Source organism: Ciona robusta, chromosome 6 (genome assembly GCF_009617815.1).
Source record: "Ciona robusta chromosome 6, ASM961781v2".
NCBI lineage: Eukaryota > Metazoa > Chordata > Ascidiacea > Phlebobranchia > Cionidae > Ciona > Ciona robusta.
In genome coordinates, this window is record NC_143240.1 from 2430714 (window position 1) to 2445676 (window position 14963).

A 14963-nucleotide genomic window follows, 5' to 3' on the forward strand; every position below is an offset into this window, starting at 1 on the left:
AATCAAAAATTTAACCACTGCATACACAAGTTGCAAAAAAGCTTCGAGAATTTGTAGAGAAAACATTTTTAATTTAAAGAATGTTTCTACACCTTCAATACAAGAAAAATCGCTCAAGTTTTTCCAAATTTATTTAGTCATAGCTGCATATAAGAATACCTGTTAATCTCAAAATGGAATATACGTGACCGCATTGCTGGCCCAATTAAACAGGCTTGAAAATGGAACAAAAAACGCTATTTTAACATTAGGGCACTGTGAACAAAAAAGAGAAAAGGGCGATAAAAAATTTGGTCCTTTTACACTTATAAGCGAATGTTTAAGAGAGATAATGTACCATTCGCACAGAAAGTGTACTAACAGTTGTTTAACTCTAAGGTTGGTAGATTCTGAAAACTTCTTTAAATAAACAACAATTTTACTTGTTTAAAGAAAAAGTTTTGAAGGTTTTAAGGTATCAATGACCAGTGGCAAATTAGAAAAAAAATTCAGAAATTTTTGAACCATTATAAAAATGACATGGTATTAACAATTCAATGCTGTTCAGATATGCTATCTGGCGTTTTATAAGATATCCATGGTGCTTGAACAGGCGTGCAAATACGGTACAAAGTGCTGCAACTAATGGGCGCCACAATTACATCGAAATTTTGACTCATACAACGACCGAAAATCCCAAATTGCACAAAAACATGGTTTACCAAATAACAAATATATTGATTTGTGTGAAACTGAAAATGAACAAAAAATGATTTTTTTCGCCATGATTTGTACTGAAAAAGTAATTAGTCGTGTCAAAAGTCACGATTGTTGAAATGTACAGCAAAAAAAAAAGGAGTTTCGCACAAAATCAGAAACGGTTTAAAAAACCGTGGGTCTTGCCATACATAGGCAAGGGCAAAGGGTAATACTTCTAATAGTCAAGTAATTACAATTTTTCAAGGGAGTCTATACAAAACAATTATCAGAGGCCACTACGGATACAAAACGCACTGGAATAGAACCACAATGTACAGCATATCAGGAACGTATTTAGGAGGGGGTTCTGGGGCCCATCTTTTTGTGAAAAATAAGGCATGAAATAATTACAGTTCATTTCGCCAACTTGGTTTTCGCGAATGACCTAAAAAAAGCTTTGAAAATATAGTAATACCTTCCCCTTATCAATTCCTGGACACACTGTACAGTTTATCTACTGTGGAAAAGAGGGCACAGGGAATCGAATTTTAATATGGGTTAGTAACGGGCTGCAGCGAGATCCACATAGAAATAATGTAAGGCAGACAATTTGAGCGTTAAATGGCACAGGGGTTCACTTTAGGGGTTTACCCTTCAAATGATTAAGCTGTAGGGAAATTCCCCTAATTTTGGGGTTTCTAAAGGGTAATCATAGCCCCCATATTTTTTTCGAGACCCCTTTATTCCCCTAATGGGGTACCATCTTAAAGGGCTGTGGAAGTGACTTTTTTGGCCCCACGGCGCTGTGCAAGCAGTGATGTCCCAACAGGATTCAGGTTCAGTGGTTTATGTGAACGTGCAGCACTGAAATAAAACATTTCGTCAAAATGATGGTCAAAACAGGAAGGTTTAAACGGGTTTAAAGACATCAAAAAATGAGGATATAAAAAACAGCCCCCAAAAACTAATGGAATAATACAAGAAACTGTATAAAAAATTATAATGTAAATAAATTTTGATATTTCACCTGAACATAGCAGACATGGCACCCTTGACAAATTTATAATCCTTTGATTGGTTGAGATGAAACTCGGGCAATTGGTCTGGTCGAGCGATAAATGAGTGCATGAGGACTTGCGGAGCTGACAATCGACGGTTAGGATCAACATGAAGCATTCTACGCACCAGATCCTGGAAAAAACACGTTTTTTATTATTTTTTATGGAAAAAATTAGGTTTTTCCTCTATAAAACAATCATTTTTCCACATGGAAAATTTTGGATTTTTTTATAAAAAAAAGAATCAAAATGCCTATGACAAACTGACATACCTTTGCAGTTTCCGAGACACTTTTCCAGTTTCCACCCGACATATTAAACTTTCCAGTTTCAATGCGTTTCAAAATATCAGTTGGTGTGTCATCTGGGCCATTAGCAAATGGTGTATAACCAGCTAACATGGTGTATAACAAGACACCCAAACTCCAGATATCACAAGCCTCATCATAACCCTTTTTCTTTAGCACCTAGATGGAATAGGAAAGAGGGTATTAGTAAAAAATACAAGGAAAATAAGTTTTTTTTACAAGGAAAAATGACAGTTTAATACATATTGACATAATGACATGCATATTTTCTTCATCATTTATTTAAATAAATAAACTTTTTATATCGATAGAATGCAATAGCATAAAGTATAAACATTTCTTTTTACAGAAAACATTAAATTTGTTTTTTTTCAGACATTAAACAGTAAGCAAAAAAAACACAGTAAACAGCTTAACTATAATTAGGTAACTTTTTTAGAACATACAAAACCAAAACCCTAAAAATTTATAATTTGTAACAAAAGTCAAAATACCTCTGGAGCCACAAAATTTGCCGTATAACATGGCGTCATAAGAAGTCCATTGTCGTGTCTAAGTTGTTTGGCAAATCCAAAGTCGCATACACGTAGAGATTCAGGGTTGCCTGTCTCATCAGCATAAAGAATGTTGCTTGGTTTTAAATCACGATGCACAACCTGTTAAATGATGTAAGTAATCTTTCAATGGTTCATCTGGTATGGAAAAACATATTGTATTTACAATGTTTCACCTCCTATCCAGGGAGGCTTCACTAGTAATGTAGTTATGCTATTTTTATGATATTGTACAAGTGCACAAACTAGTGGTAGAGTTATGCTACACGGAAACCTTAAAATAAATAACTGTTTTCAAACCAAGTTTATTAAAAAATCTAAAAGACCGTCATTGCCGAAAGTTACATTCATTTTTATTTTCTTTATATTAAAATGACTGTTGTTAACCTACATGCTATGATTAATAAGTTTCATTTAAAATTTACTGATTTTCTTACCCCATTCTTGTGCAGGTACACCACAACTTTCGCCACAGTTTTAAGCACAGCGCTGGCCTCCTTCTCAGTGAAAAACTTTTGTCGTAATATTTTATCGAGTAATTCTCCCCCTTTCATGAGCTCAGTTACCAAGAACACGTGCTGCCCATCATCAAATACATCCTGGAAAAAATAGTGTTTTTTAAGATGTTTAATGGAAATTTAAGTAACTTTAATAAATCACTTACAACGGGTGACTTGTACAGGCAAAAAACAAAACAATATTTAATCCCCCACAAATTTACATAAGTGGTAACCTAAAAGCAAACACGAGGTGTATGAAACGAAACAACAAAAAATGTTATAATGACTGTCGTTGCCCTGTCAAGAAGGGATAAATAAGTTACATTCATTCATAAGGTTTAAGTTATGTTTTTGAGCATTTTTTACAGTTTTAGATGTTTACTTTCTCTATTTGTATTTTTATTTAAAATTTGCAAAACTACATTAAAATTGCGCATTTTGTTGACAATTTTCAACTAGAACACAAATTATTAAAAGTTACAGTTATAACCACCACCTACCTTGAGAGTAATAATATTAGGATGTTGGCCATATCTAAGTAGAATCTGAACTTCTTCTTCACAATCTCTCTTATTCTTGAAAATAATCTGCACAAAATATACCATTACATGATAATAAATGCAAGACAACATTTTATTAAAATTTTGACCAAAAAAAAATCGAAACAAAAAAACATTAAAACAATGTAAAAAACATAGGCAAAGCAGCATAAAATTAAAAAAAAAAACGATAAAAAAAACTACTAAAACCAACAAGTATCTAAATTTCAGTGTAAATTATAAAGTTAAGCTACCTTGACAGCGTATTCTTTCTTAGTCCCCTTATGAATACACCTCTTGCACACAGAGTAAGATCCAATTCCAATTTCTTCTCTCACGTCATATTCGTCGTAAAACTTCTTGGGTGAATTGTTTAACTAGATATTAAGTTATAGGTTATAAGTTAGTGTGATATAGCGTGTTTTATCACCCCAGTTTTATGCATTAATACAGCTATACTCTGCTGTTAGGTGTCTATATAAACAAGTAGGGCCAAAGTATATTGCATTCACTACATTAATCATTCAGGTTTCCTATGTTTCACAAATATGAGTGTAACAGCATTTTAGCAATGTCAACCCAGATTAAAAAAACGTGATGCCTTTGAATGAAATACACTGGGACCAACAAGCCTACACCCCAGGTCTGCATACGACCTTTTAAAAACACAAAAACAGCACATAACACACCCTGTTAGTTAGCAAAGCTGTCCCCGAAAGATCTCTTTGAGGAATTGCTGGATTTTTCTTGACTTCTTCTTGAGCTGTTCCAACAGCATCCTCTTCAATAATGGGAGCCACGAACGAAAATCCTCGGAATAATTGTTGAGCTGCCGCACTGGCAGGCACTCCAGGTGAATCTGGGAGGAAATAAGGATTTTTTGAGGGTCTTTGTAATAACTTTTTAGGTTTTAATAATAGCGAATCACGTGAGAACGAGTTGGCAAATAGAGGCCTGCGAGCCAAGAATTGAGACAGAAAATGTGACTTGGTCAGGAAGATCGAGTCAAATAAAGAATAAAAACCTTCTCTATAACGAGCAGGTTCCGTACGTTCAAGGGTGTCGGTAGTGGGCCAAATCTGGCCTAAATCCCAGGTCCTCATAGGACCCCACCCATACAGAATAGAATAACTTTTTATCTTTTTTTGACTATTTGACGTGTAATTACCTCTTGGTGTTCTAGAGGTGAACTCGGAGTCGAAATAAGTTGCATCTTCCGCTCTTGATGCAGATGGTTTAAATGGAGGATCAATGTCTTTACGGAGGAGACGGTTCCAATCGATTCCGCTGAAGAAGGGATGTCTCTTGATCTCTTCCACTCCATCTGACCCACTTCCCAATCTGGGAAAAAGGAGAGAGGGTTAGAAAAAGGGAAATAAGAGAAGTAAATTGAAAAAATTTACAAAAACGGAGAAGTTCAGAAAAAAAGGGGAAAATAAAAGAGATGAAAATATTAGAAAAAGAGATGAATAAAGTTTCATATGAGAGAAAACATAAAAAGGACACATGCGATGGAAAAACATGAGAAAAAGGAGAGAATCTTACAAAAAAAAGTGGGATAGAAGTGTGCCAAATAAGAAGAAGAAGAATTAGGAAAAAAGACGAAAAATGGGAAAAATGTTTTACATTCTTTTGTAAACAAAGAACCTATGTATGTATAAATATTTTAATGCTACATGACTGTTACCTGTTGGCTGGGTTTCGTTTGAACAGCATTCTTAGCAAGCTTTGTGCTTCAGGACTCAAGAACTGTGGCATACCTAACTTTGCCCTTAAAAAAAGTAACAAGAAAAATTGATATATATATATAATATATATATATAAATAAAGTATTACAGCAACTTGTACTTTCTGGTGTAATGAGTCAAATCTGGCCTAAATCCAGGTCCTTAAGGATCTTAACGTACTGAATAGAACCTATACTTTAAATCAGGGCTTTCCAAACCGGGACCACAAAGAGTTTACCAAAGGCCCACTACATATATAACTGATATACTGATGAACAAGCAAAGCCAAGGTAATATGCATTCAGCATATAAAGGTTTCGCATGTTTTACAACTATGCAAAACTCCATTTTGGTAATGTTAGCCCAAAGTTAGCAAAAAATTTAAAACGTCACCCTTGTCCTGTATTTGTTATTGCTGATTTATGAAGATTTACTTATTAAACTTACTTCAAAATCTGAGTCATTGTGTCTTTCCTGTCTCTGCCTTGAAAAGGGAGTTGGCCAGTCAGCATCTCATACTAGAGGAAAACATAGAATTAATATTTGAGTCTTATGTTATAATAGCATGGGCGTCTTCTTATACACCCGACACACATGGTGTATTCATACACCTCATGCTCACTGTCGAAATAAAAAAAAAACACAAACTAACCATCAAGACACCAAACGACCACCAATCTGCGGAGTGGTCATGACCGCGACGATTGACAACCTCAGGTGCCATGTATTCCACCGTGCCACAGAATGAATACGCCTTCTCTGAGCCATCTGTGGACTCCTTACTCAACCCGAAATCAGTGAGGGCGATATGGCCGTCAACGTCAAGTAAGATGCTGTGGGAATGTGAGATAATTAGGGGGTATAGATGGAAATATTCCAAAACTTTTCTAAAAAATCAATGAGATTCCCTATGTTTGACAAACAGAAGTGTAACTACATTTTCACAATGTTATTATACTGTTTTAAGTAGGGTTACATTAATTACCAATTAAATTAAGACTACAACATATGTTTTCTTACAAAAGAATATTAGTAGATCTACATCAATTTCTGATTAAGTTTACAGTATTTCATTTCTTAGAATTGTCTGTATTCAGTTTCTAATAAAATTTGTGCGAAAATAAATTACTAAAGTATTTCCTGTTTTGAGAGGTGGTGAAATTGAAACGTAAAAACAGTGTTTCCACTTTCCTGATAATTTTTTTTACTCAAACAGTGACTAAATATGAGTTTTGTAGCAGTGATGATCATTTTAAATATTTAACTTTTTGACCGGTAACACTGCAAGAAATTTTAGTTTTTCTTTGCAAAGTAATTTTTTACCAATGACTAGACTTTTTGGAAATATATTAAACCAATTTGAATTTTTTTAATTCTACATTTTTGACTGGTAACACTGCATGAAATTTAACAGATTTTTTTTATGGACAAAAATTCCAGTGATGACTAGATTTAAAAGGAATATATTTAGTATATCTAATAACTTTTGTTTGGAAACACTGTAAAAACAGGCATGTTATGAGCAATGAATTGGTCATTTCATGGCGAAAGTTTTTATGTTTTTGTACCATGTACGTCATATTCACGACATAAATATGCTCCTTGGGTGTTTCCTATGTATTATGTAGCATTTATGGTGCGTCTTATAGTTATAACTTACTACAAATAAAAATTGTAGTAAATTTTAACCTGCAAAACTCAACAAATATGAAATTTGTAGTGTTTTTACCATTACATCACTAAACCTTCTTTTTATTGCCAGCGTATCAAAATAGACCCATTTGTACCGGCCCCAATTTAGACTAAAACATAGTTATTGTTTTTAAAACTCATTATTTGCAGATACAACTTAGAAAAATACTTTATACTGTTTGCCAGATATTTTAAATGATGGAAGTAACCAGGAGCACTTCCTGTTTTAAATTGAACAGGCATAAGAATTGTAATAAGTATGATTGACATTAGACATTACATCCTTGCATATTGAAATCTTACCAAAAGGTAATTGAATTACTATAGCCAATAAGATAGTACACATATTGTGTATATTCAAATGAGTGCAACGTTATGCAAATCAGTTGTATATAAAGACAACAGTTAAGGAAACAATTACAAAACGACAGCGTATTATATTGCAAACCTACAAGCTTATTATAATGATTTATAGTTTATAAAGTCAATTACCATTATAAGGCTACAAAATGAAGATTTTTTTATTATAAAGCTATAAAGCTTCTAAACTCCCAATAGACAATGAGACCATAAGTTTAACTGCTGTCTCTTAAAATTTAACGAGTTATTCATATGAAATATTAAAATAAATATTCTGGATCATCTGTGCCAAAAAAAACAAAATAGTAAAACAAACCCCTGGAATAATTAATAAATTCATAACTTTCGAAAAAAAAATTTTCGGATAAAAATTACTTTTCACAACTTTTCAACTTTTTTCTTCTAATTTTTCAACCTTAAAAACTACTTTTACCCTTCAGGTTTTACAACCCAGTAAATGTGTTTTACTTTTCTTTAAAATTTTTTCTTCTAATTTTAAAACCTAAACAAAATCTCTTACTTTTCCGGTTTCAAGTCCCGGTAAATAATCCCAAGTGAATGAAGATGATCGAGAGCAAGAGCGAGCTCAGCGAGATAAATCTTCACGTCATCCTCAGTGAACATCAACTCCTTAGATAGACGAGTGAACAGGTCACCTCCTCGAAGATAGGCAAGCACCATGTAAAGGTTACCATCCGTTTGAAACGCTGAAAAAAACGGGAATGTTTAATTTTAAATGTTTTGCACAGAAAAAGGTATACATTTTCTGAAAATATATAGGAACTAACAACAGTCTATGGGAGTTGTAAAGATTACCAATAATTTAAAACGATAGGAAAAATAAGTATATATATATATATATATATATATATACTTTTTAATGTTTTGCCTTGACAAGGCTACACATTTAAAAAAAAATATTAAACATATATATAAAACTGTACATGTAATGTTTACTAGAAACGTAGAAAGTAGAAAATATAATTATACGTACAATATCATGTAATTTTTACACAAGTTATCCCACAGGCCAAGGTAACACCACTATAGTAAACAGATAGAGAATGTTTAAAACAGGCCTTATAACAGTTTCCATATGGGTGGTGGCATCAGTATTAGACTGTATGAATTATTAAACAAATCTGTAGCAAGAAATATGACCCCTTTCCTATTTGTTATATTAACTGTGTTATCACTATGCCGCAGGTAATATAATAGCCAATACTGCATTATGCGCAAGTGTGTGTGTAGATAGGCTTGGCTTATGGCTGTAAAAAAAATTAAAACTAATGTATGTATCAAAATTATATTTTACATATATATATAGATTACATTATTTTCATTTTTTTGTATCGAAATATTTTAGTTCTGAATACATATATTGCATAAAATTGTTAAAATATAATGAAAATCATACATCCAAGGTCGGATCTTACCCTCATAGAATAGAATAGACTGGGACCAATAAGCCCACATCCCAGGCCTAAGGTGTGTCTTACTGAAGACCTCACCCTCATAGAATAGAACAGACTGGGACCAATAAGCCTACATCCCAGGCCTCAGGTGTGCCTCACTGAAGAACGTACCCTCATAGAAACACATACAACAAACTTACCATAGTAAACCTTGACAATAAAAGGATGGTTTACATCAACCAATATATTTCGTTCCATTTTAGTTCGAACTCTGTCTCTGACCTTCAGTTTTGCTTTCTTTAAAACTTTCATGGCATATAACTGGTGACGGTCATTACCTAAAAAATTAATATAAAAATGAATTGATTTTTTATAAATATATATAGTAAATTAGTAAAGGAAGATGGGACACCTTTTTATTCCATTTTCTCATCCCATTTGGAAGTAAACAATGAGTATTCAAAGAAAAAACCTTATCCTCACGAGTCACGACTCCAATAGACCGTTGTTAGTTGTTTAAAACACGATTGGGATATTTGAATAATATGTGCTACAGGTATCCCATCTTCCCCCACCCTACTATGTATTTAGAGGAGTAGCAGAAGACCGACAGTTTAACAGTACTTGAGTGATTAAGTAATGCCTTGAGCAGTAAATTTGGATTTTCATAAAACTTAAAGTTGCTTGTTAATTAGCTGTATTAAACCTAATTACAGGCAATTTGAGAATAGGTATACAGTGCTTAATACAGCTTAGTGTACAATTACTACACATAATAACAGGTGTAATGTTACTGTTTGAACACAAATAGAAGTACTTCTGTAACTTCTGTAAGGTTCAAAACATTATAGTCACTTGATACCACAGAAAACAAGACAAATAAATGGTTTGTCAAACAATTTACCTATTCATGTTTTTATATTTTATTTCCCTTTTTTAAAATTTAAGTAAATCTACATTTTCAAAGTCAAACAAGTTTGAACAAATATATTTAAATTATAAATAGCAATTAAAAAAAAAACTCTTAAAAAGCAATTTTATAGATAAATTTAAAAAAAGATTATTTTTACACTTTAAGTATGCCTGGGTCAACACCAACAGCATAAAATTTCTAAATTTCTTTTAGACCTATAAAATGCGTGGCACGAAGGCGTATTTTGCAGCTTATGAACAATATTAGCAACACTTTATTATGTGACTTACCAACAATTTTTCGCACAAGAAAAACTTTCCCAAAAGAGCCTTGTCCCAGGACCTTAAGAAGTTCAAACTGACTCGGATCAGCTTTCTGACAACCCTTGATCGTATTTTCTTTGATTTCTATCTCGTGCATCTGTTCATCCTAAAAACAAAAGCAAACAGAGTTAAGTTAGTTAGAACGAACTCTTTTGTATAGTTATGTTAGTATTGTTTACCAATTGTTTAGTTATTATTTTTTTGTTCATCCTAGAACAGCAGCAGAAAAAAACAAAATTCGTTAAAAATAATTTAGTAGGGACTTATTTATATAGTATGTTACAATTGTTTAGTTTTTGTTTTAAACAAAATCTAAGGTGACATTGCTTAAATGCAGCTACAGTCATAGTTGTAAAGTTTATATACCATGTTTAATTTTAAAATGTGTATTCCGTGCCGTAAGATAAATAATTTTCCTATGTTTAAGTGAGTGTAAAAAGATTGTAATAAATGCTATTTGGTAGTTAACAAAGAACATTCAAAGAATTATAAAACCATAACCTCACGACTCCCATGGACCGTTGTAAATTGTTTAAAATACGATCAGGATATTTGGATAATATGTGCTAAAGATGTCCTGTCTTCCCCACCCTAATATATATATAGGCTAAATAGTTTAAATTAAGTATAAACCCTGTCTTACCTTAATCTCCACCGTGTCTACAGCCATTTCATCCTCTTGCTATAAAACAGAACACAAGTCAAAAAATAACAAACACACAGAAATTTTTCTCTTCACTCACAAGGCACAATACTTATGAGAAATTGGCATTGATCCAATTACAGTGTTGCACAAATATTTTTAAAATGTAAAACTGAATTTGAGCAACATATCTGTTGGCAAGTAAAAATTTACAGCTGGGAACACTGTAAATACTTCTAGTCTAGCTTAATTACCAAACCCAATAACAGCTATATTATATTCTCACTGCTGTATTGGTAACTATGCTGAAATTAAATGGAAAAAGTAATGTTATAGAGTATTTTACCAGCTACAAATTAATGTTGACAATAAATAAAAAAGTTAATGTGCAACCCTGAGAAATTTGTGCAACCTAACTTTTACACAATATAGTATTTTACTAGAAATGCAGAAAAAAAAACATGCAACACTAAAAGAACTCTGTTAAAAATTAATAAAAATTTGATGTGCAACACTGAAAATTTCTATGCAGTACTACGTGCAACACTGAAAGTAGTCCTACCCACACATGGTTTATTTTACTTACCTCTTCTGTGAGAGGCTGAGTATTCGCTGAATTAACAAACGGAGCATTTCCGAAAGGAGCCAAAGGCATTTTGGCTCACAGGTTGTATTAACTGGTACTAGAATCGAATAAAAGTAACTACACGGTATATTTAAGTCTATTCAATTCTATCTGATCTGTAAAACAATAAATGATGTCATTTTTTACGAGTGTCGTTAGAGGTTTTTAAAAGCCACTCCGGTACTTTTACACTCTTCATATTAAAACACTACTTGAAACGTTTTTAACACTATTTTTCTAAACATTACGATATATCTATATATATATATATATATACACATTAAAATGGCCTTAGTTAAAAACAAAAGAGGCACATAGATGTATAATACTATATAATTTGAAGTTATACCAATAAAACTACTGAAGAACTTATTTTTTAACTCAAAAGAAGTTTTTTAACTTTTTTAATGTTTTTTTAGCATTAAATAGATAATATTATATCTTAACATTGTTAATTAATACAGCATGGTAAACTAACAGTATAATTTCAATGAAATGAAAACCAACAAAGTTACAAAATATACAGTCACGGAGTCACGTATGAGTAGATAAAACATATTTTTAAGGTGGCTAAAACATTTTATCTGTACAGTATGTTGACACTAGGCGTATAGCAAGCAATTATTGTCTACAAAGTAACTTCTTTCAATATTAATTTCTCTGTTTGCATAGCGTGGCTATGAAACATTGTATATCGTACAGTGTTAAACCGCTACGTGTATTTATAGCACCTTTTTAGCAGTTGATTCATTTTTTGTCAAATTTTAGGACGGCTAAATTTATAACTTGATTTACATAGTTTATTACTAAATCATTATTATACGTGTTAACGGTGTTATTTATATCATCATTTTAGCTATTTGATTTTTTGTCATATTTTTGGTCAGGTACCATTAAATTAAATAACGTAACTAATGGTATGATACAATACTTTAGAATGTTAAAATAATGTTAGAATTTAACAGAAAATGGTGTAAAAGGTCATTCATACAAATATTATTGATAATATTAATGTCTTCAGAAATATATCTTTTATAAACAAAACCCTCTTTTGAAGATTTGAAATTAAATCTTGTTAAATTTAAAATAATTGCATAGGCCGACATATATTATATAAAGACCAATTTTAATATCATTACTGTCAGATTTTTAAACCATTTTTGGCAACTACAATAGCATAAAATTTAAGCCCTTTATTGAGGTGACTTTTATGTCAATAAATGTGAACTTTGAAAAGGGCAGAAATTGAAAGCCCTATTAGTTATAAAGTGGGATGCAGAAAAGTGATGAATTATTAAATAGAATGCATAATATACAATGGCTTTTAAGCAATGCCACACTTTTGATATAGTAGGATAGAGTTTGAATGGCTTCTGAACAGTGTTGCGCAACAATTTTACGGTGTTGCCTAGATTTTAGATTATTTTTGTGTTAAAAAAATATGGCTAGCTAAAAAAATAGTACTGGTGTTAATTAATTTATGAACTTATAATATACTAAAATAAATATGATAATAAACTGAAATAGTAAAATAAATATATAGAACTAACTTTTAAATAAATACAATTTATTATAATCTATATATATTAACAAGGCATTTTACAATACCTTTGTCTATGATGAATGTATAAACACAAAAATATTTAGTAGGCTTTAAAACTAAAACCTAAACTAAAAAATGTTTTAAATAGCTTTTATTTTCTTCACATAGCATAATTTATAATATTTCTTATAAATATTCATAAAAAAAAAAAAATTTCTAAAACTTTCACAGCAGCTATAATACCTATAGTACAAGACCTTTAAATAATACATAGTAATATACTTGTAGCAACAGAACCAGAACAAATAAATGAACTATCTGCTCTACTCCAAATTGATATATCACTTTTACATACCACTACCACTATACATATGATTAAAGTTTAACCTGTGAGCTGTGACACATTCACACATGACTCATAAAACTTTTATTGCACATAAGACTATACAGTGCATGTGATTTGTATTAGGGTAGATTACTTAGTGTTTTTATAGGATATGTCTAAGAAGTTAAAATTGTATTTAGGCATTTTTGATATTTTTTTTACATGAACCCTAGCTTTTCAAACTTACAAACTTAAACTAAGGTGTAGCCTAACTTTAACTTACTTAAAAAACCTGTAATTTACACAAAATAAGCCGTGTCTAGAGAAAATTATAATTAAGCTACATTTTATGCTTTTTCTGCCTCAACCCGAGAATATTTTTAAGATTTTGTTTAGCTTACAGTTTTAAACTAATTTGCAACTTTTTATTTATTTTATGCTATAAAAAAAACAAGCTTTAAGTAGCCATATTTGCAATTACTATAGCCTAACACATGTTTTAAGGTCACACATTCTTAAATGAAAGTGCAACACTCATACCAGCATTTCTATATATAGCGCTAACAGGAAATTTCTCCTTATAAATGTAAACAACATTAAAGCTGCAATACAGCTGTTAGAACCGCAACAAGACTTAAGTAGGCATAATAGGAAGTGTATTAGGTGTTCACTGTGTGCACGCATGTAATGTTGTACCAATATCAAATACATAAGTATACTACCATTATAATTTGCCCTGTCTAAAACAGTACTACTTATTTTCTTTGTTGCATTTAACATTTTTAATAAATAAAATAAATAAATGTAACTTATTTATCCTCCTGTGGCGGGCAACGAAAGTTGTTATAACACAAGTGTTCTGTTTCAAACTCCTGGATAACTAAATCAATATTACACTTTTTCCCATTTTGTACAAGAACAGTGTCATAGTACTCATCTTATTCTATAATATGATAGAAACAACATATTTATGTTTTACTCGAAAACAGCTACTGCAAAATATAAAGTGACGGGGCAATGGGTCAACTCTGGCCTAAATCCCAGGTCACTTGGCATGATTTACTGTAGAGTCCTCACTCCTCGACCATTTAAACTTAAATATTACTAACATTATACATGCAGAGAAACTGAGTTGATAACTTGATAAGCCACAACAAATTAAAACAGACATATTTAGGATGATTTTCCCAAATGCCCAAGAACGAACTACACATGACACATGGCCCGGCCCAAATCCAACTTTTTTTATAATTACTACAGTTCACATCTTTTTATACCAAACTTGTACTTAAAGTTTTGCAAGTATATCAATACTTAACGGGAAACCATGAGGAAACCCTGATGATGTCTCACCGTATGGCAGAAAAACATCTGTCGTTTAAGATCACAAAACAAACAATCGCCAGAGATTTTATATAACAGAACAACAGTCATTAAAAATAAATAGTAAATAAAAATATTTCAGGATGTTCATTATTATCCAAAAATATTTTTTGCAACCCTGCAAAAAGAAAATCCCAGGTCACACTAACACCAATATTATAAGACTATATACTAAACAGTTAAACACTAAATATTATTTCTGTCCTATTAAAATAAAATAACATCATATGAACAGCCATCCAGTTGAACAAATACTTTACAAGATAAAACACACACCTACACATATTACTCACTAAAAGTAAACAAATTAAAGCTGTATTGAAATATACAGTGGGCAGAGACAAATATTTACTCATTTTAATTCCTGTCTGTACCTT

At 31.6% G+C, this 14963-nt stretch overlaps 1 protein-coding gene across 1 annotated transcript; it reads right to left on the reverse strand.

The window, feature by feature from the left end:
• Positions 1-113: 113 nt before the first annotated feature.
• On the reverse strand, positions 114-11472 carry LOC149734884 (ribosomal protein S6 kinase alpha-3-like). The gene is made up of 17 exons (XM_089880344.1): positions 11297-11472; positions 10711-10749; positions 10035-10173; positions 9032-9169; positions 7937-8123; positions 6017-6197; positions 5812-5882; positions 5325-5408; positions 4806-4978; positions 4327-4496; positions 3892-4014; positions 3599-3685; positions 3036-3197; positions 2539-2700; positions 2009-2203; positions 1706-1869; positions 114-1542 (listed from the first exon to the last, which is right to left on the reverse strand). Exons 1-17 carry the CDS (start codon positions 11363-11365, stop codon positions 1443-1445), a joined length of 2244 nt encoding a protein of 747 aa, XP_089736470.1. The 5' UTR covers positions 11366-11472; the 3' UTR covers positions 114-1442.
• Positions 11473-14963: the final 3491 nt, after the last annotated feature.